The sequence below is a fragment of the Eptatretus burgeri genome, chromosome 3 (assembly GCF_056783735.1).
Source record: "Eptatretus burgeri isolate ZD-2024b chromosome 3, Ebu_testis_v1, whole genome shotgun sequence".
Classification (NCBI taxonomy): domain Eukaryota; kingdom Metazoa; phylum Chordata; class Myxini; order Myxiniformes; family Myxinidae; genus Eptatretus; species Eptatretus burgeri.
In genome coordinates, this window is record NC_140963.1 from 139549312 (window position 1) to 139571304 (window position 21993).

The window sequence follows — 21993 nt, forward strand, 5'->3', positions numbered from 1 at the left end:
GATGCCGGCAGATAGGACTCCCGTTTGACGTTCAGCCAAGGGACGTCACACATTGATGAATCCCCCTGTCTGTGAGACACCGTGATGACGGTTTATAGCTGGGTTGGGATTCAAACCCAGACTCGACAGCTCAAAGGTGAATGTGTGAACATCTCGGCCATCCTGTCAGCCTGGAAACATGGGGTGAGACCTCTTCTACCCCACCCCCACCTCCCTTCCCAACATATAACACATTTGCACAACACTATACGCTGTTCTGGTCTTGTGTGGGGTAGCTATCATTTATTGGAAGCGTGGCTGTGCGTTTGATGCTGTGCCCCTCTACCAGTACACTGGTACTCATTTCGCCGACCTCAGAAGGATGACAAGCTGAGTCCACCCCACCTGGTGGTAATTCAGTGCTCAACGAGGCTCGAACTCAGAACCCTCGGATCCGAAGCCAGCCAACACCAGGCTACTATACGCTGAAGATGACACGATACTTTACAATAGCCCCTTTTAATAAAACAGAAAAGTTAGACAACTGCAAATAAAAGAATCCTTTAAAATTTCGAACCTTTCAATTATTTAAAGGTGGAATGCATGTCAGTAAAAACTGAGAAAAAGCATTGGAAAAAAAGAATTGGACATCACCTGTTCACACCAAACCAATCAAATAACCGACCCATTACAGCACTGGAGTCATCAGGAGGAACCTGGAGAAGATTCGGGTTTCGGCTGGGACTCCTCTACCCTCAAACCCACCCAGGCGCAAAAAAAGGGAACCCAACAAAAACGATTTACGAGATTCCCAGTCTCACAAGTAACATGGAATGCAACGGTTTGTGCGGATGGATCGATTCCCAGTACACGGCGTATCGGCACGAACCGGAAGAGACCCGAATATTGTTTGAAGCTGCATTACAAAACAGATAAAAATATTCCACCATGATATGCAAATGAAGCTGTGCAATACACCACAGGTCAAAAGTTTTAGAACACCTCAATTTTTCCAGTTTTCACTGAAATTAAAGCAGTTTAATGTTTCAATGTACTCTGAAATTAAAGCATAGATCAAATAAACAATTGAAGATAAAAAAGAAATCGTGGAATCGTTTCTGTTGAACAACATTTAATATAAATTTTTGACTCTTCAAAGTCGCCACCTTTTGCAGATATAACAGCCGAACATACTCGTGGCATTCTTTCTACAATGGAAATCAAATATTGTTCGGAAAGTTCTTCCCAACACTGTTGCAGAAGTTCCCACAGATGTTTTCCACTTGTTGGTTGCTTTGCTTTCACCCTTCTGTCCAGTTTAACCCAAACCGGCTCGATGGGGTTTAAGTCTGGAGACCGTGCTGGCCATTCCATGATTTGAAGCCTACCGTCTTGTTCTTTTCTTCTAAGGTAGTTCTGATATAGCCTGGAGGTATGTATTGTGTCGTTATCTTGCTGTGGGATGAACCCCTGACCAACTAGGCGTGGTTCAGAGGGTATTGCATGGTGCTGCAAAATGCTGTGGTAGCCCTTTTGGTTCAGGGTGCCAGTCACTCTGTGCAAGTCGCCGACTCTGGATCCAGCAAAAGAGCCCCGGATCATCACGCTTCCTCCTCCATGTTTGACAGTTGGTGTCACACACTGAGGAACCATCCTTTCACCGACTCGACGGTGTACAAAAACCCTGCGTGATGAACCGAAGATTTCAAATTTTGACTCATCGGTCCATGAGACCTTCCAGTTTTCAGTAGTCCACTGGCGGTGCTTCATGGCCCAGGCAAGCGTCTTTTTCTTATTTTGTCATCATGGCAATAACTTTCTTACTGCCACTCAACCTCACAAACCTGCAGCTCGAAGTCTTCTCTTCACAGTTGAAACTGAGACTTCCTTACTTTGACCAGTGTTAAGCTGTAATGGGAGCTGCTGTCCTGTGAGCCGCCTCTCACACAAGCTGTTGACTCAGAAACTTGTCTTCTGATTCTGTTGTGGCTTTGGGTCTGCCCGACCTCTTCCTGTCAGTTTCCTCCAGTTTCCAACTGCCTTTTGATGTTGTAGGAAACTGTACTCACTGACACCCTGGCTTCCTTTGCAATTTCTTGAAAGGAAAGAACTATTTCTTGAAAGGAAAGGCTTCCTTTGCAATTTATTTACACGTGATAAAGCTGAATGTCTAAACTCGGTGTTTGCAGCTAAATCTTGTGTCCCAAACCCATCACTATCTCTACCCACTTTACCCAGTCGCACCCAACTGTCCCTGGACTCTGTATCCTTTTCTCCTGACAAGGTGGAGAGCTTGCTTTCAAACCTCGAGTCAGATTCTGCAACCGGGCCAGACAGCATCAGCCCACGTGTCCTCAAAGCCTGCTCTTCTGCTCTTGCTCACCCTCTCTCTGTTCTATTCACCCTCTCATTTTCCCAAGGTCATCTGCCATCTGCTTGGAAATCTGCTAACATCACTGCCCTGCATAAAAAAGGTGCAAAAACAGATCCCTGTAACTATAGACCAATCAGCCTTCTCCCAATCATCAGCAAGGTTATGGAATCCATCATCGCTTCAGACATGAAATCCTTCCTCTTCTCCAATGGCTTGATTTCCAATCATCAATTTGGTTTCAGACCAGGTCACTCTACCCTAGATATGCTGCTACTGCTCTCCCATCAATGGATGGAGGTCCTCAATGCCAGACAGGAAATCCGAGCCGTATCCCTGGACATATCACGTGCTTTTGACACAGTCTGGCACCCTGCCCTACTCACCAAACTCTCTGCCCATGGTATTCAAGGCCATCTCCACTCATGGCTCGCAGACTTCCTCTCCTGTCGCAGTCAACGTGTGGCCCTAAATGGAGTTCTTTCATCCCCTCTTCCTGTGCAGGCTGGAGTTCCTCAAGGTAGCGTTCTGGGCCCTGTTCTTTTTCTGGTTTTCATCAATGATCTCTCGGACTCTCTGGAAAATCCTCTATTTCTCTTTGCCGATGACTCAACCCTCTGCCGTACCATCTGTCATCCCTCAGACCGGCAAGCAGCAGCTTCTTCGCTCACTGCAGATCTGGATAAAATCACAAACTGGTCCAACACGTGGAACATGTCTTTCAATCCAGACAAATCTCACACTCTCACTATGTCTCTTCGAAAGGACCGTTTACAAAACCCCCCATCCACTTTCTCAACAATCCTCTGGAAGAAGTCTTTTCTTTCAAGCTTCTGGGTCTCACTATCTGCCATGACCTTTCCTGGGAAAGTCACATTTCCAACCTTGCCTCAAAAGCCAGTCGCCGACTGGGAATCCTCCGTCGTGCAAAGTCCTTCCTCGGCCCTCTTGAGCTCCTGACCACTTACAAAGCTTTTGTCCGTAGCCTGATGGAGTACTGCTCTCCCCTCTGGGCTGGTGCTCCTGCCTCCCACCTTTCTCGACTTCACGCTGTCGAAACCAGGGCTTTTAAGATCATTGGCATCTCCCGCAATGAAGCTGAGTCTTTGGGCCTCTCACTCAATCACCGCAGGTTGGTCGGTGGTCTTTCTGTCTTCTACCGACTCCTCTCCAGCCTTGCCCCCCTGCTCTCTCTGCGATTTGTCCCAACCACATTTCCACAGGGCGCTCAAGGTCCGCCAACAACCCCCTTCTGGTAAAACTACCAAAATCACGAATCACTGCTCATCTTCACTCTTTCATTCCTCTTTTTTCCCGCCTTTGGAATAAACTTCCTCACTCTATTCTTTCCCATTCTTCCCTTCAGGCTTTCAAAACAGCTGTTCACCACCACCTCTTATCTTCCCCCATCCAAATCCTCGATCTTTTCTACCCCCGATAATCCACCCAAGCCCACTTCCTTCAATTCTCCTGCTTTCCTTCCTGAAAGTCCCTTTAATGTCCATCTTCCCCTCGCCATGTTCCCCGTCCCATCCCCATCCCACTCCCTTCCACAGTTCACCTAATGTGTCTGTTCCCCACTGTTTTGTCCCTTCCACTCCCGCCCCTCTTGTCTCATGCCTCCTTGCTGTGAGTTGTGTGTTAGCTCTCATACGAGCCTCGACCAAGGTATACAAAAAAAAAAAAAAAAAAAAAAAAAAAAAAAAACTACACTTTGAAGGGTAATAATGGTCTGTCTGTCTTCCCTATGTTAATTGTCTTTTTCTCAACATTATGATAGCAATATACTACTTCCTGCAGTGCAATATTGTCCAAATAATGCTTCAGAGGGTGCAGCAACACAGTCTGTTCCAACATTGCTTTTATATAGACAGAGGGTTTGTAACTAATCAACAAAAGTTGGGACACCTGTAGGAATTGTTTGCACCAACTTTCAAGGCTTAATTGACTTCCATTGCTGCAGTTGCAAACCCATTACTTGTTCCCTGAAAAGGGCCTTTTTTTAACAACTCTTAAATTTACATTATTTTTCAGTTTTTGGTAACGTAAACTTTTTTTTAACCTCTGGCAGTTTACCACTTAGCTTTGTACCATTTCAGGTTATTGGTACTTGAACTGCTTAAATTTCAGTAAAAACTGGAAAAATGGTGGTGTTCTAAAACTTTTGACCGGTCATGTGACATAATTGGTCGAACGACATGCCGTTGCGATTCCTCGGTCGGCCGGTGCTTGAGGATGATCAAAACGATTTTGTTCAAGTTATTCCAGAATGTGCGTGGTCCAAAGAAAAGCAAAAGGCAAACATTTCCTGCATGGAAGTATCTGAAGCAGAGTGCAATTACCAATTCGACTTGCGGTGCGAACGAAAGCTTGAAAGAAACCCGTTTCAGCAAACTTTGCAAAACCGTTCTCCAAAGGAGCAAAGGTACTGTAACCAGGATAACCGGAACTACATTCAGATTCTCGACAGCGACTGCAAGGAGTCGACTGCACGATGAAGCTGGGATGTGCGGCTGGCACCACAGGCAGTGAGAGGGGAGCGTGGAGGCCCCATATCAAGGCCCGATATATAGGACATGATCACCTTGTTTTCTGGGACGGTTATCCCTGGTGAAGAGAAGAACTTAAAATTATTTACAAGGATCTGTCGCCTTGCAAGCAGCACAAAACAACTGCACGTAAAGCGACATTTCATCAAACTCTTTCCAATTCACGTCCACGTCACGTGCACCTGTAATAGATCCGTTATTAATCCCATACTCTTACCAAGGTGTCAGAGACTGCTGGTATAGCTTCCTGGCTAAGGAAACGTACACACACTCACACACTGGGTGGTTTGCCATTTCCTTCTCGGTGCCTGCAGTTGAAGCAGGAATTTGTTCGGGTTCAGAGTTCTGGCGATAACTCGCCTTCTCTTCATAGAAAGGTGCCGTGTGATCGTTAACGCCAACGGCAAGTGGGTAGTTAACATTCCGTCTGATGAACGGTGCACTCGATGATGTAAAGCACCAGGATGGCAGTTTATTTTAGACTGGGGATCAAACTCGTACGAGGCGGCTCAAAAGTAAGAATGCTAGCTCTGCGCCATCCAATTGGACTTGCAGTTAAGATCAAACCTGGGTGAGCAGTATACATAATTTAATAAATCACAAGTCTGGAGACGGCAATGGTTCATGAGCGGTATTTGACGATGTAGATTGTTTCAGAAGTCAAGGATGAGACAATGTGATAATTTTTGACCAAGTTATAAAAATGATCAACATGATTTGGTACGAGTGACAGGTTATTAGCTGCAAAATGTCTAAAACCCGGTTTCGTTCAACAACTTTCAAAATTTGACCTTTGCAAAACCTTTAAAGGTCACAAAACAATGTTGTGGACATTAAAATAAGGAAACAGGATACGTGCTATAGCTTATTGGAGTTAGTTCGTCGAAGAAGGTCGAAAACCCGGTTCGATTCCCACAACTTTGAAAATTTGACCTTTGTGAACTTTAAAGGTCAAAGGTCAAGGATTATGACCTTTGGTGAAAACTTCCTCTGGAACATTCCAGGAACAATATAACGTCATGAAGGCTATATGGCATTTCGCACTCCTCGGATTATCCATACTTTGATGAAATCAGCGTAAAAACAAACTTGAAGGGGGCGCCACGGGCAAGGTGTTCGAGATAGAGCAAAATGGTTTCAAGACTTTAGGTGAGGAATGACCTTAAGATTATGCATAAAAAATATTTGTCATCCAAGCTCTCAAAGTTTGGGCGGTCGTATGATTTTTTATGTCAAAATTCGCAGTTTTCTAAGTTCGTGACCTTGTGACCTTGGGATGAAAATGAAAAATCGGGCTCCGTGGGGCTATGCAGGTGCCATTGGGCTAACCAAATACCGAAACTCCTGCCAGATTCGCCAAACCCCCTCGGAGAAGATGCAAATTGAAATCGGCTACCCCCTAAAAACACGTGTTTTGGGCGTGGCTCCGCCCATAATGGGCGCACCACGCCCATTCTCAGGAAAACAACTAGATCATGATATAAAACTCCCACCAAAATTTTATGAGGTCGGATCAAAACCCACGGAGCTATGCTCGGGACAGACAGACACAGACAGACAGACACACACACCAATAACGAATATAGTGGTCACTTACTGACTCGTGAACCAACAATGTTATCATAATTCATTTTTGATACGAGAGCAGCTGGTAGTGAATCGATAAAATGTAGTTCATCAATACGAGGCAACGGAAGAAAGTTCATCGTCTTGTCTCAGGTTATCATTCAAACGGTTGACGAGCAAGGCTTCCACTTATCGGACAGGAATCCTGCGTTTGGACTCTCCATGAGCCTCGACTTCTTCGACTCTAATCTCCGACAGGGCGACTTACTCTCCATCAGAGGCGGCAACGATGACTTTTCCGAACTTCAACTTTCAGATCGAGATACCAGGTCCAAGACAACGTTGGTTAGCCATGTCAAACACAAAGCTCAATACAGGAAGATCTACCAATCATCGTCCTGCACGTGTATACAATGTCGAAACAAAACTATCCTTCAAATAAATCCATAATCAACGTACCTGTTTTGCTGATGGACGCGATATGTTTTTGGATGGAAATCTGAGGAGGGTAAGGATAGACGAGTTAAACACAAATACAAAATGTCCATTAACACCGACAATGTGTCGCTCATTTCAAAAAGACTTGTTATTGAACTTACTTATTTTTAAAAAAACGAGTTAAAGCACTCACACGCAGTTATGGATTAAGATTCACAAAGTGTGTAACTGTCACGAATTTGAGTTGGAATCGTGTCTGAACCGAGTTTAGAACTTCTCCGTCGCTGCGAACTGCTGAAGCAAAATGATGGCCGTTTGTATGGTTTGTGACGGCATCAAGTAACGGACCGATAGAAACTGGGAATAAAATACTTTAAACTAGAATGGCACTCCGGAGAGCGCACACCTCCGCAAGGCTGACCAGTTTACGTTTTGTGTCCCACTGATAGGCTGGAACTGGATTCAGACCTTAACCAAAATCGAATCTGCTTGTTCTTGTCACCTACCCAACTCGTCAACCGAGTTTTGTCAAAATGCATCCAAAACTTTTTGAAATATCGTGCTACACATCATTATTGGCCCTGAGAATAAGAGGAAAAGCCCACAGGGTCCATTATTACAGGTTCCACTGAGTATTTCAGCACAATTAATACAAACCAGTGGGAGCCATTCACAAACACTGGGGCCTGAACTTGGGAACAAAGCAAAGGAACCTGTCCATGGAAGCACCCCGAGGAAACAAACATGACAGTGATGATTCCCCAAAGCCAGGAATCCACTTCCTGCTCACCCCTTGAACTCTCCAGATCTTTCTCCTTATTCACTGTGACCCTTTTCCCCCACATTTTAAATGTTCTCTTTGTCGTCGGGATATTGAGGCAAACACTCTCTGGCCATCAGGTGCTCGTCCGTGACCTCGCGACCTCCAGTGACTTGGTGACACGTCCGTGGCCGTGCGAGTCCAGGATGTGGGAAATCGTCATTAGGCTGGGATAAACTTATCCCTTCCTTCATGGCATATCAGCACGAGAGGGCACGTTCCTCCTCTTTCTGGGTGTGTATCTCAGAGTCTCCGGTTTCCTTGGAAACACCACACACGATGAACGAGAACGGCATCTGTTTATGTCTGTCTGTGAGCAGGATATCTTTAAAAAGTCATGGATGGATTCGGAGAACCTTGGTATACAGGTTGGGTGTGTGACGAGGACCAATTGATTTGATTTTGGTGAAGATCTGAATCCAGATATGAGAAGTTTTTTTAAGTGATCCTTCACCATTGAGAGGGAGGGTCAAAAACGATATGCAGTACAGCGTGATATCTCAAAAAGCTATGGAGGGGTTATGACAAAATTTGGAGGAGCTGGTTAGGTGACGAGAACGAGCTGATGAGATTTTGGTTAAAGTACCGACACAGATCCGGCCTATCGGTGGGTTACAAAATGTAAACTGATCGGCCGAGCTCGACTGAATGCGCTCTACCAAGTGTCGTTCTAGTATGTTTTGTGTCCCACTGATCGGCCCGGATCTGCATCCGTACGTTAACCAAAATCGAATCGATTCTTCCTCGTCACACACCCAACATGTCCACAAAATTGTCTGCATTCATGCATAACTTTTTGAGATGTCCTGCTGAGCATCAGGCAGACAAACAAGACAAACAAACAAACAGGCAGACAAATCCCCAAGTTGATCAGGGTCAGTGGTGCTGGAACGTAGAAACTGCGTCCCTGCAATATGAGAACCACTTGGTTAAGGACTACTCGTGATGTGATGGGGGTTGACCTCGGACACACCTACGCCAGGTTAAAGTGAAGCGTCGTCGCTGGGTGTGAAATTGTGTTTGGGTTAAAACTTAAATACAATTTATGCTGAAGTGACGTCACTCGGTCCCGTGGCTCACAACAGCGCACAAAGTCGACCCGTTCAGGATACACAAACATTTTCTTCGACTCCATTCCAAGTCGTACGTACGCACGGGGTTTTGAGTCTTTGGGAGTTCCGTAACTGATTTTAAGCATAATCGTCGGCACAAAGCCTGCCACCACCGAGAACCCTCGTGTGCATAGCAGGAAACCATACCTGGATATTCAACGCGTCTTGGAACTTTTCGTTCTGCAGTAAACTCAGCATCTCGATGTTCTTCGATCCAAGGTAGTTATAGGTGCTGAAACAAGGTTGAAGTACGAATTGAAGTAATACAGTACGTCGTCGACTTCCCACCCAGCCCTGGCAGTACATCATCAAGCTCGAGTGGCTGGAAGGACAGCTCAAAACTGGCGTAATCACCTTTTGAGCTCTTTTACATAGGTTCAATCCCAGACCCGGCTATAAGCTGTCGTGGCAGCTGTGCCGCCGCCAATTGAGGAATACACTATCCTCCACAATGGAAGTTGAGCCGACTGCCCCCACCCGGCTCTAGCATTCGCCTGGTGGACGTTATGAAGATTCATCACTGCTAATTTTGAAAAGAGTAGGCCGTCGCGTGCCAGCGCCGGAGCAAAATTAAAAATTTCGCCCTAATTTAAGAGACACTACAGCGGTGGCACAGCCGCACGCCCAGACGCGGTGCAACCGGCAGCAACCAGGTGTCGCATAGGAACGAACGAACGAATCGAACGGGGAAGAACAATAACCATCCAGCAAGCTGCCTGCGGTAAACATTGACAATCAAGCGACTTGAGTATCCGTTCGGACATAGCTTCACCGCTCTAATGCAGGGTCGGAGAGATTCACCTGCCAATCGCCGCTTGCGCTCCCATGAGCATGCCAGTCAACATTTGCTGCGAGACAGGGAGGTGGACAAACGGCAGAGCACGGTTAGTTTAATTGAAGTGATAAACATCAATCTAAAGGAGGGAAAAGCTTCAATCGACAAACTAATGAAGCAACTGTTGAAGCCGTCACGGTGAATCCGAACTATTGAAATACAAAGATGAAGTGTCAACTTGAACACGTCAGACAAAACTTTACAAACTCGTAATGCGAGATCTCACGAGTTGAATTTTTTTTTTTCCCCCCTTTGTGCACAAATGTCCCACGAAACAGCAAATACAACCAACCGCTCAGGAATTTTCCCGCTCTTCCTACTCCCTTGTGCGGTTGCCGCCATCTCTGATCTCTGCTCTACCATTGACCGTTTCCCGAGGGATGACGAGTCATTCTCGTGTGTAATGCTCGCTCGGGTTTACTTCACTGGCAGTTTGCGTTGAATTACCCGCACCTCGGGCTGGCAGGATAGCATAGATGGAGGTGTGCGCACCACCATTGGAGCTGTCTAACCAAGGTTCAAATCCCGACTCGGCTCAACACTGTCATCCTGGTGTTTCATCGACGTGTGCGCCATCAACTCCGACCGACATTATGCCGAGTGTCATGTCTGCCAGTGAGAGTTGCTGAATGTCAAGGATCCACCAGTGCCTCGTGACGACGAGGCGAGCTATCACCGACATTCTAAACAAGTTAAACTTTCCAGCTCGCCTGCTGTAAATTAATCAACAGGTCGGCCAAATGCAGCATTGAATCCCTGTCCAACAGATGCGTTCGCTAACAACTCCCCCATGTTGTCTTTTTGTCGCTAACAATTTCTTTTTGATTTGAACGCAACTCTTGAAAATGCAACATACATCGTTTCATGTATATATTGCTCACGAGTGTGGATGTGCCGGCAGGGAATGTTGGGATTGGGGTGAAACACAGGCATGATGGTCCAAACAAGGTTGTATATCCTTTGCATTCACTTGAACGAAATAACCAAAGCGGCGAGCGCACAAAGGCAGAATTTTTACATCATGCACAGCACAATGGTTTGAACCTGTAACAAATATCTTAAATTACAACCAATCAGTACACCGTGTTTTTGAGGAGGGAACACGATACCCACGGCCTCTGCACCTCGTCAACCCCGTAGTACAGGGGGCAGCGCCTCTCAGAGTTGTGCATACACAGGCTGGCGTCGAAGAGGTTCAGATCAGAGAACTTGAAGCCCGCGAAGTTCGGAATTTTGTTTCCAATGGCTTCCAAGATTGTCGACGCTAAGACTTTGGGGAAAGATAATGAGGAATGGGTGGAATACAAGGTAAAAGGTGTGAAAGGTAATGGGGAAGCATATATTGGAATGATGTGGAGGAATGCAAGCAGAAGGAAGAGACTAAGGAATGCAAGTTGGGGAGCGGTGGGGGGGGGGAGGGATTTTCGGGAGCTGGGAAGACTGAAAGACGATTCAGGAGACTTGAAAATAAGGAACTGAGATTGAAAAATATTTGGTTGAACATGTTGTTCCAAAAAGAGAGACGACGGACGTATTGCTTGTGCTGTGTGCTTGTAAAGCAAGGGGAGGAAGAATAAAATGGCAAAAAACAAGAAGAACAAAGAACTAATCTTGCAGGTGAAGGTTAGTGTGGACGGGCAGGTTGAACGATGGATGAAATCAGCAGGACGTAGATTGGGGTATGCTCACCACCGTGAGGAGCGGGGACAACCTGACGTTTCGGGTGTTAACAATCGCTCCTCTTTTGTTCCGAAGAAGGGTTAACGCCCGAAACGTCAGCATCTTTGCCTCCCCCACGGCGGTTAGCATACTCCGATCAACGCCGTGTCGATTCCATCCCGTGGCAAGACGGTCCGTTGATCATGTCAATGTACAAATGAACACCACAGAGAGGACTTACAGGGAATGTGAGACATAACGGGGATGTGGTAATAGATTATTGGGAGTGACCCGGCCTCCAAGGATACTGCATGAAGGAAGTCCACCAGTGCATCTGTCACACAAAACAATCGGACGGAGATCGAGTGATCGAGCTGGCTGACAAATGGGATTGTTAAGTTTAACAATTTTTTTTTTCAACATTCACTACCATGAGAGATCTGCTGAGGAGGTCCTTGGACATTAAAATACACTGGCTGATTTGTCATGCCTTCCCGTTTGGGTTGGAGGATTAACTCTGTAACCAGTTTCCTTCCACAAAGTTCTGATGGTGCATTTTTAGGTCAGTCTCTGGTATTAGCTCCCCATTCATCCCCTCCCACACCTCCGACACGCCTCGATGCAGACTCTGCTCAAGGTGAAGAAGAACACCTCCATTCAGCGTTTGCCTCCCAATCGTACGTGCCCAACCCACCCCACTGTGGCCCCACCATACCGCCTTGTTCTCGCTGCCGGCTGGACTCTCTTCGGTACTGGCGTCGAGTCTTTCTCATTTTAAACAGCGTCAAAGATCTCTGACCATCGGTTTGGATTCCTTCCCGGTCACTCAACTCTGCACATGCTGCTGCTTCTCGCTAAGTAATAGTCAGAGGTTCAAAATCATGCAATCAGTGTGTTGCCATCAATGGAACCCTCTTCACCCCTCTCCCAGTGGAGGTTGGAGTTGCCCGAGGCAGTGGTTTGGGCCCAGTTTTGTTCCTGATCGGTAATGATGACCTCTCCGATGCTCTGGGAAACTCTTCTTTTTGGCTCCACGTCGTCATGCAGTACCCGATTCCTCTGCTGGGCAGAGAGCAGCCGTGTCTCTCCCGACTGATGGCGAAATGATTAGATGCTGGTCCGATCAATAGAACATGTCCTTCAATCCTGTAAAAATCAAACGGTCTTGCCCTACCGCTCTCGAATGATCGTCAAACGAACCCACCTCACTATTCCTTGGTCATCGACTGGAAAAGGTTCAATCTCTTGAACTCCCAGGCCTCACCATCAGCTCAGACACCACCGTTTTAATTTTACTGCTTGTCCTCTGGTCTTGCTCCCTTTGCTCTCTTATCAATGCGACCCTCCACATCCTCTCCAGAATGCACACGTTATTCCAGTAACCCCTTCCTGGTTAAACTCCAAAAATCCAGGCTTTGTGCCCATCTCCACTCTGTTCCTCCTCCGGTGGAACTGCTTTCCAGAGACGGTTCAATCGTACTCTTCACTCCAGGACTTCAAGCAAAAACGGTTGACCACCATCTCATAAACCTTCCTAACCCATACACGTACCTTTTACTTCCAAACTACTGTCCGTCCTTTCTATTTTTTTTTTTTTTTTTAAATATGCAATCCATCTTTTGCATTTTGCCCTCTGTCACTTTGCTCTCCCACAAATCAAGATTTTGCATTTACCAATAAATAAAAAAAACAGCATAACGATTGTGTGGCAGGTGTGAGCGTTGCCAAAGATTTTAACCTTGCTCTGGATCGTGAATAATAATCGACTTTTCTGTCGACGGGACAATGAAATAAATCTACCGGGTGTCGCTGGACAGAAGTAGGATGGAGAGGTAATGGCCACGGCGGACGCTCCGACCTGTTCCGCATGCTTGGCCTGTGAATAAGGGAGATTGGAGTTAGGAATGTTGAACGGTGTGGAGGTGAAAGGGATCGGTGAGAACCCAGCGCGTACAAGACTCCAAATTCACATTCCGAGAAGGGAAACGTGTCCGATTCAAAACTTACCAATTCCTTACAGTCGGTGATGGAACTGCAGCTAATATTCACGATGATGTATTTCAGCCTGAAAAAGAAAATTCACAATCGGTCTCCCTTTGGAAACAAAGGAAAAAGGGTGAAAGTGCACAAGACCATTCATGCAACTCCTTCACAAAACACCGTGGAACCATCGACGACGCAACACCACACGGCGACATTTCACCTTCCCTTCTTGTGAAGCACATAGTTGAGATGATGTGAAATGTTTGAGTCGTAGAGCTCTGACTTGGACCCTTAACTGTGGGGTTAGGTGCCACTGTGTCCTGTCATCCCCCATCCATCCCTACCCACACTCATTATATGACCCCCATTGACCCTTCCTAACCCAGCCCTCTCATATATATATATATATATATATATATATATATATATATATATATATATATATATATATATATATATATATATATATATATATATATATATATATATATATATGCAGGTTACCACGTTTCCTTCCCTTATCTCTCTCTTTTCCTGCTTATTCATTCCCTTGTTTATTGTATCCAAGAGTTATCCCACTGCCTGACTGCGAGTTCATACCCTTCACAAAGAAAATAATCCACAGACGGAGAATAGGTGAATTGACAAGTGAAGGTGAGCAGAAAGGTTGGGATAAACGACAAGACGATACAGTGGGTTAGTTGATGAACTTGCAGCACGAGAAACGCAACAAATCAGGAACTATTCTGGAAGTAGCGTACCTGTTACGCCCGGCACAGAGCCAGGCTTCTAACAGTTTTTTCCTTTCAGCAGTACTCAAGGACATCCCTTCTCCTGACGTCCCATTCACTGTTCAGAGACGAGGGGATAGGGCAGGGAGGCAGGGGTTGCGGGTGCAAGAAACCCACCAGGAAAACACCGGTGCGAAGCGAGATGCAGTGACGAAGTCAAACACGACAGTAACGATCAAGGAGCTTGGGAGAATGTTTAACACAATTTGTAATCGCTACGACTGAGCCGAGCGGCGTCTGAGAGTCAGAGAGTGGCACAGCGGGGTGTACGTGGAGGCAAAGTTCTCGATATCAACATAATGGTGACCTCTTTCAAGGGCATGTGGAGATTTACACTGACCACCAACTGTTTCTAAACAATTTTTGTCAAGCGATGATCCAAATGTAGAGATCAATTTGTCTCCCTGTCCCATCAGGAGGACCCATGATCCATGATGCTGCACCGCATCGATGGACCAGACGGCAGTTTCAGTCGGATCCACCAAGGATCGAACTCCAGAACAGACGGCGAAAGGGCAATTGGGCTGCACAATGGACTATCTGCTGCTCATGGTAACCGATGGTAACCAATGGTAAGTGGCATTCGAATCAGCGGTTCAGGCAAAGCATTTTATGCACTTACGGAAGATGCTTGTGACTCCCTGATTTTCAACAAGGTACGTCACGTATTCTCCAACGATGGACGTGTTGATGTCTCTGTGGTGGGGTGTGCAGTGAAAAAGGCCACTGTGACAACTCGAACGACTCGATGCAGAGCACGGTCAAACAGGGCATGGTAAAGAGAGGGGAGAATCATTCCTAAAATGTTAATAGCATGAATACCCGTTCGGTTTCATCGGCGTAAACGTCGCTGCGGCAATTCCCTGAAGGTCAAATTTATCCATGAGTGCAACCACGGTGCAGGAATCGAACGGAACCTGAACAAGCAGTGAAACAAAATGCAAGTAACGGGTCAACATAGTCAAAGATCCCAACATTGCACAAAACTAGAACGGCACTCGGTAGGGTGCATCCCTCCGCCAGGCTGAGCAGTTTGTTTTGTATACATCGTCGAGGCTCGTGGAGGAGCGAGTACACCGAACGGATCCCAATGTAACAGACAAAAACATGACGCAGCCAAGGACGCAAAAGGAACAGTCGAGAGAGGAGGGAAGCACCAACAGCCAAGTTGAAGGCCAAGATAAAGGGAGGCTGGAACAAGTAATGGGGGTGTGGAGGAATGAGGCTTTGAGGAGGTGAGGAGGAGGGATTGGGGTTGGAAGAGGGGGGGGGGTTGAGCGAGGGGAGAAAATATCATGGTTTTTGGAATGGGGACGATCTGACCCAGGCAAAATTCCTTTCCCAGAGTAATTCTCTGCAGAATACTGCAGTTGGACCTGCTACCAACTTGAGTATATGAGAGTACAACCGTCATATACTATAGTTGTAACTGTAGCATTTTTACCTGGGGAGACGGTGGTGAACAGCTGTTTTGAAGACCTCGAGGGAAGAATGAGATTGAAGAAAATGTGGACGTTGGTTCCACAGGTGGGGAAAAAAAAGAGGGACGATTAAGTGGAGGTGATCAGCGATCCTGGATTTAGAGTATATGCGCCAGAAGGGGTTTGATGGTAGACTGTGTGAGCCCTGCAGAAACCTGGGGGGGGGAGAGGAGGGAACAAGGCATAGAAAGAACAGAGGGTGCAAGACCAGAAAGGATGCGGAAGAAGACAAGGACCACCGAAATCAACCTATACTCCGTTTTACCGCAGGATATTTCAATGATCTTGAAGGTCTACGACGTCAAACCATGCAAGGTGTGTGGCAGGGGAGCCAGCCCAGATAAGAGAGCAGGACTCCACAAGCTGCAGATGAAGGCCTTGTCGGTGGATAGAGGTCCAGGCGAGCCAAGGATGAACAATGTATGACGGAGGATGCCCAGTCAGTGGCTGGCTTTGGAGGCCAACTTTGAAACACGGTTTGCCCAAGAGAGATCATGGCTGATAGTGAGACCCAGGAGTTTGAATAACTGAACTTCCTCAAGAGGATTGTAAAGAAAGTAGATAGGAGGGTTTACCAGAAGGTCCTTTCAGCGAGAGATAGAGTGTGAGATTTGTCAGGATTGAAAGACATATTCCAAGTGTTTGACGATCTTGTGATTTTTCTTTTTCAAGATCTGAACAGAGGGAAGAGGCTGCGGCCTGCCTGTCTGAAGCATGAGATGTCACGGCAGAGGGTGGAGTCCTTAGCAAATAGATAAAGAGGATTTTCCAGAGTTTGTATCCCACCGATAAGCCGGATCTGCATCATATCAGGGCCTGAACCAAAATATACTCAGCTTGTTATGATCACCTACCCAACTCGTGCACCAATTTTTTTCCGAATCTGTCCACAACTTTGAGACATCATGCGATGCATCGTTTTTGGCCCCATCTCTCAATGCTAAAGAACCACTTATTACCTCCGTCCACTTTCGGTGGTAGGGGTAATAAATAAAATGTTCGACCAAAACAAGGAAACGAGACTTACCATGGTGGAACTGAGAGAAGGCTCGACGTCGGGCACGACGGTTTATTTTCTGGTCTGGAGAATCCTCGCGTCGTTCCGCAGGAGCTGGGCCCAGTTGGTCTATAAGTTTTGTGTCAGATTTCAATTCACAACTCGTCAAAATCCATGACTCAAGGCTCAGGCCACCACAAGAGAATAGGCAAAATGCACCTGCATTTCTATCTACAATCTACATCATTGCACAACAACGAACCAAAAATGCAGGTGGTATCACCTGGAGACCACTACCAACGACGTGGTGTAGTAATGTAGGTGTGGTTTATTTTTTTTTTAGCCCTCGGTGGACTTGGTCCGAAATGGGGACTTATGGATTTGGTCTCGATTTTCATGTCCGTGCGTGCACGCGTCCACGACCATATCTCGGACATGTGCGGACCGATTTTATTTGTACGTGGCACAAGGACAACACATTATGGTGTACATATACACATAGTCTTGTTCCGCAATGCGATCAAAGATGGCCGACTGGCGGCCATTTTAGTTGTAAAAAAATCCCAATGTTGAACACGTCCTCAACCGTTTGTTTCTTGGACGTTCGTTCACCGATGTTGTTCAAACTTGGCAAACAGAAAATGAATGATGGCTTACATATGCACATCGTTTTTTTTTTTTTTTTTTCGAGATCCGATCCAAGATGGTCGTCTGGCGGCCCTTTTAGTTGTTGAAAAACCAACCCGGTGTCAAACGCGTCGTCAACCATTTCTCGGACATGCATTTACCGATGTTATTCAAAAATGGTACACACATAACGAATGATGGCTAACGTGAGCGCGTCGTTTTTCTTCGAGACCAGATCCAAGATGGCAGACTGGCGGCCATTTTGTTACTTAAATAACAACGCAATACCCTCTCCTTCGGCGAGGGTAAAAGACATTTTGAATTGATTTTTTTCTTTTTAAGATCTAAGTTGGTTCCGGTGTTGATGTGGTGCAGGCACGATGGGCCGAATGGCTTCCTCCTGAGGCTAAATTCCTTGTGATTCCGTGATGTGTTCAAAAACTCAGATTGTTTTTTTCTTCTTCATTTGTATGCAGCACAAGGCTGTAGGGTAGCATCATTGGCTGAGGGCATGGCCGTGCCACTGATGCAGTGCCCCATGGAGGTTATGGCAGGAAAATTTGTAATTTGTTCAGGGTGCCGGTGATAGCTCGCTTGCCTAGTCTTCACGAAGGACACCGTGGGATCTTTAACATCCACTAATAATGGCAGACGGGACGCCCAATTTGACATCCATCCGATGGACGGAATACACTGATGATTCACCCTTTCTGTAAAACACCAGGATGACATTTTATAGCTGGGTCGAGATTCGAGGCGAGCGTACCTCCATGGCATCCTCTGAACATGGCCAAGCTCGTCAACCTTTCTTGATTTAAAAAGTAAATTTTTACGTGCTTTCGATGAGAAAAAGATTTCTCGGCACAGTGAATGTTAACTCGAAAGAGCAATCAACGATTGCAGACCCTCAGTAGGACTTTTGTGTGGTTCCTACTTGATGGAAGTACTTGTTTGAATATGGAGAACATGTACTACTGGCTACCACTTGGTGGTGGTGTCTGTGGCCGACGTTAGCACATTCCAAGTGGCTAAACTAACGTCGCGTGATACTTATGAAATCCACACAATAAATTTGACCTCAAAAATAATTGGTGCTTGAATTCAATGACCAAACATGCAAATCATCTTCAAAATTTCAAGTCAATCGGATGAAAATTTGACGATTTTAGAAACTTAAGAGTCACTGACCTTTGGCCTATGTTGACCCTTTGACCTCAAAAACAACAGGCTTCTTGCTTATGATGAACTCCACCAGGTGTTGAAGTTTCATGAAGATCGGTTTAAAATTCGTGAAGATCTGGGCCCTGGACTAATGTCGTAACCCAAATTTGGTAGCATTCTGACCGGTGGGTCTGAAGGAATTCACCAAGTCGGCCATTTTGACTAACTTACATTCACGTGACCGGAACAAGCTTTGCGATCCCCATGACCAGTCAGGAGGAGGAGACGTTGTTGCCAAATTTCAGCCGAATCGGCCAAGCGGTTTGGCCGGAGAAGTCGGAAAAAGGAGACGGACGGATGGACGGTGTGTGATGACAATACCGTGTCTGGAATTTAAATTACAGATAAGCTAAAAACACCCCAACCACCACCACCACCACCACCACCCGTCATACTAAACACCACCTGGAGAAATGTAAACAGCGGAATTGAGCTTAACTGCAGGTCCGAATGCCAAAAAAATAAATAAAAAGTCTCCGCCCGTGTCCAGGTGTCACCGGGCGGTGTTTAGTCCGCCCGTCTCCGGGTGTCCCCGAGCGGTGTTTAGTCCGCCCGTCTCCGGGTGTCCCCGAGCGGTGTTTAGTCCGCCCGTCTCCGGGTGTCCCCGAGCGGTGTTTAGTCCGCCCGTCTCCGGGTGTCCCCGAGTGGTGTTTAGTCCGCCCGTCTCCGGGTGTCCCCGAGTGGTGTTTAGTCCGCCCGTCTCCGGGTGTCTCCGAGCGGTGTTTCGTCCAACCGTCCCCGAGCGGTGTTTAGTCCGACTCACCACCACCACCGTTTGAATTGATTTGAAAGAAGAACGATCCGCTTCCCCTCCAATCAAATGTAATTTGATAAATCTTCGACGCACCTCTACTAGTACGACTACTCCTACTATCTATACAGCTTCAAGTGCTCTGCCAGTGTCACTGGATCAAAATGTGTACTCATTAACACGTTTACATGATAAAGCTGAATGTCTAAACTCGGTGTTTGCAGCTAAATCTTGTGTCCTTAACTCATCAATATCTCTACCCACTTTACCCAGTCGCACCCAACTGTCCCTGGACTCTGTATCCTTTTCTCCTGACAAGGTGGAGAGCTTGCTGTCAAACCTCGAGTCAGATTCTGCAACCGGTCCAGACGGCATCAGCCCACGTGTCCTCAAAGCCTGCTCTTCTGCTCTTGCTCACCCTCCCTCTGTTCTATTCACCCTCTCATTTTCCCAAGGTCATCTGCCATCTGCTTGGAAATCTGCTAACATCACTGCCCTGCATAAAAAAGGTGCAAAAACAGATCCCTGTAACTACAGACCAATCAGCCTTCTCCCAATCATCAGCAAGGTGATGGAATCCATCATCGCCTCAGACATGAAATCCTTCCTCTTCTCCAATGGCCTGATTTCCAATCATCAATTTGGTTTCAGACCAGGTCACTCTACCCTAGATATGCTGCTACTGCTCTCCCATCAATGGATGGAGGTCCTCAATGCCAGACAGGAAATCCGAGCCGTATCCCTGGACATATCACGTGCTTTTGACACAGTCTGGCACCCTGCCCTACTCACCAAACTCTCTTCCCATGGTATTCAAGGCCATCTCCACTCATGGCTCGCAGACTTCCTCTCCTGTCGCAGTCAACGTGTGGCCCTAAATGGAGTTCTTTCATCCCCTCTTCCTGTGCAGGCTGGAGTTCCTCAAGGTAGCGTTCTGGGCCCTGTTCTTTTTCTGGTTTTCATCAATGATCTCTCGGACTCTCTGGAAAATCCTCTATTTCTCTTTGCCGACGACTCCACCCTCTGCCGTACCATCTGTCATCCCTCAGAGCGGCAAGCAGCAGCTTCTTCACTCACTGCAGATCTGGATAAAATCACAAACTGGTCCAACACGTGGAACATGTCTTTCAATCCAGACAAATCTCACACTCTCACTATGTCTCTTCGAAAGGACCGTTTACAAAACCCCCCATCCACTTTCTCAACAATCCTCTGGAAGAAGTCTTTTCTTTCAAGCTTCTAGGTCTCACTATCTGCCATGACCTTTCCTGGGAAAGTCACATTTCCAACCTCGCCTCAAAAGCCAGTCGCCGACTGGGAATCCTCCGTCGTGCTAAGTCCTTCCTCGGCCCTCTTGAGCTCCTGACCACTTACAAAGCTTTTGTCCGTAGCCTGATGGAGTACTGCTCTCCCCTCTGGGCTGGTGCTCCTGCCTCCCACCTTTCTCGGCTTCACGCTGTCGAAACCAGGGCATTTAAGATCATCGGCATCTCCCGCAATGAAGCTGAGTCTTTGGGCCTCTCACTCAATCACCGCAGGTTGGTCGGTGGTCTTTCTGTCTTCTACCGACTCCTCTCCAGCCTTGCCCCCCCTGCTATCTCTGCGATTTGTCCCCACCACATTTCCACAGGGCGCTCAAGGTCCGCCAACAACCCCCTTCTGGTAAAACTACCAAAATCACGAATCACTGCTCATCTTCACTCTTTCATTCCTCTTTTTCCCGCCTTTGGAATAAACTTCCTCACTCTATTCTTTCCCATTCTTCCCTCCAGGCTTTCAAAACAGCTGTTCACCACCACCTCTTATCATCCCCCATCCAAATCCTCGATCTTTTCTACCCCCGATAATCCACCCAAGCCCACTTCCTTCATTTCTCCTACTTTCCTTCCTGAAAGTCCCTGAAATGTCCATCTTCTCTTCGCCATGTTCCCCGTCCCATCCCCATCCCTCTCCCTTCCACAGTTCACCTAATGTGTCTGTTCCCCAATGTTTTGTCCCTTCCACTCCCGCCCCTCTTGTCTCATGCCTCCTTGCTGTGAGTTGTGTGTTAGCTCTCATACGAGCCTCGACCAAGGTATACAAAAAAAAAAAAAAAAAATCCACCTTTACTTGCAAGACGAACCGAATTGTTCGGTTGTTGAGAAACGGGACACACGTGGCGCTCGTGAGCGTCACGAGGTGCATCAAGATGATGCTCGGGAAGCCAACCAATCAGAATGCACATCCGCGAGGAGGAGCAGCAGAAGAAGAAGAAGAAGAAGAAGAATCCCCCCGAGCGCGTTTTCGCGGTTGAATCATCACGTTGTGCATCTCTATCAGCGCGCGCTGTTTGAATCGCACGTCTGTGTTCCCATCCGACGCTCAACCCTTCCCCACACGGTGCTCAAGTGACGTTTTTAGGGTTAAATTGGTCGTGATAAACAAAATTAAATCGGAGATCGGCCCATTCACCCGACTGGCGCCCTCAACCCAGTCCCAGGCCTCAACGGCCTATGCGTACCTCCGGCCCGACATAAATCTCGAGGGAACATTGAACTCACCAAATGGAGCGAAGTGCAGTCCTCAGGAGTCTCGAACTCCTCTGAGATGTGATTGGCTGTCCGCACACAATGCAACTGACGTGACTCCGCCCACTCACTGTTGTCCAGGAAGTGGTTCATGTTGGTTGTCATTGAACCGGAGAGAAGACTACAAGGATTATAGCCAATCACGTTGCACGAACCATCATGTCGCCACCGCGCACACGCCGCCATGTTGCTAAGCCCAGTTGCGCGGTTCACCGCGTCCCGCGCTGCCTCCAGTTCACGTGACAA

The 21993-nt window shown here is 46.9% G+C and overlaps 1 protein-coding gene across 2 annotated transcripts; it reads right to left on the reverse strand.

Annotated features, from left to right (window-relative positions):
* Positions 1-482: 482 nt before the first annotated feature.
* On the reverse strand, positions 483-21929 carry NPL (N-acetylneuraminate pyruvate lyase). 2 transcript variants are annotated; one of them, XM_085875910.1, is made up of 14 exons: positions 21721-21833; positions 15548-15739; positions 14926-15020; positions 14726-14799; positions 14074-14161; positions 13337-13394; positions 13130-13205; positions 11571-11663; positions 10795-10940; positions 9637-9683; positions 8983-9067; positions 6925-6964; positions 4064-4957; positions 483-2095 (listed from the first exon to the last, which is right to left on the reverse strand). In XM_085875910.1, the coding sequence occupies exons 3-13, from the start codon at positions 14985-14987 to the stop codon at positions 4806-4808; spliced, it is 921 nt and encodes a 306-aa protein (XP_085732036.1). In that variant the 5' UTR covers positions 14988-15020; positions 15548-15739; positions 21721-21833; the 3' UTR covers positions 483-2095; positions 4064-4805. The 2 variants fall into 2 exon arrangements, with proteins under 2 accessions (XP_085732036.1, XP_085732035.1); XM_085875909.1 differs by lacking the exon at positions 15548-15739 and having other exon boundaries at positions 21721-21929.
* Between the last annotated feature and the right edge of the window lie 64 nt (positions 21930-21993).

Excerpts from the sequence above, each read along its gene's own strand:
- NPL (XM_085875909.1), bottom strand. The coding sequence starts at position 21,852 with ATGACAACCAACATGAACCACTTCCTGGACAACAGTGAGTGGGCGGAG. Across the intron at positions 6,965-8,982 it reads AAGACGCGTTGAATATCCAG|ATTTCCATCCAAAAACATAT; the intron begins GTATGGTTTCCT and ends TACCCTCCTCAG. Across the intron at positions 4,958-6,924 it reads CGCGTCCATCAGCAAAACAG|GGATAACCGTCCCAGAAAAC; the intron begins GTACGTTGATTA and ends TCTCTTCACCAG.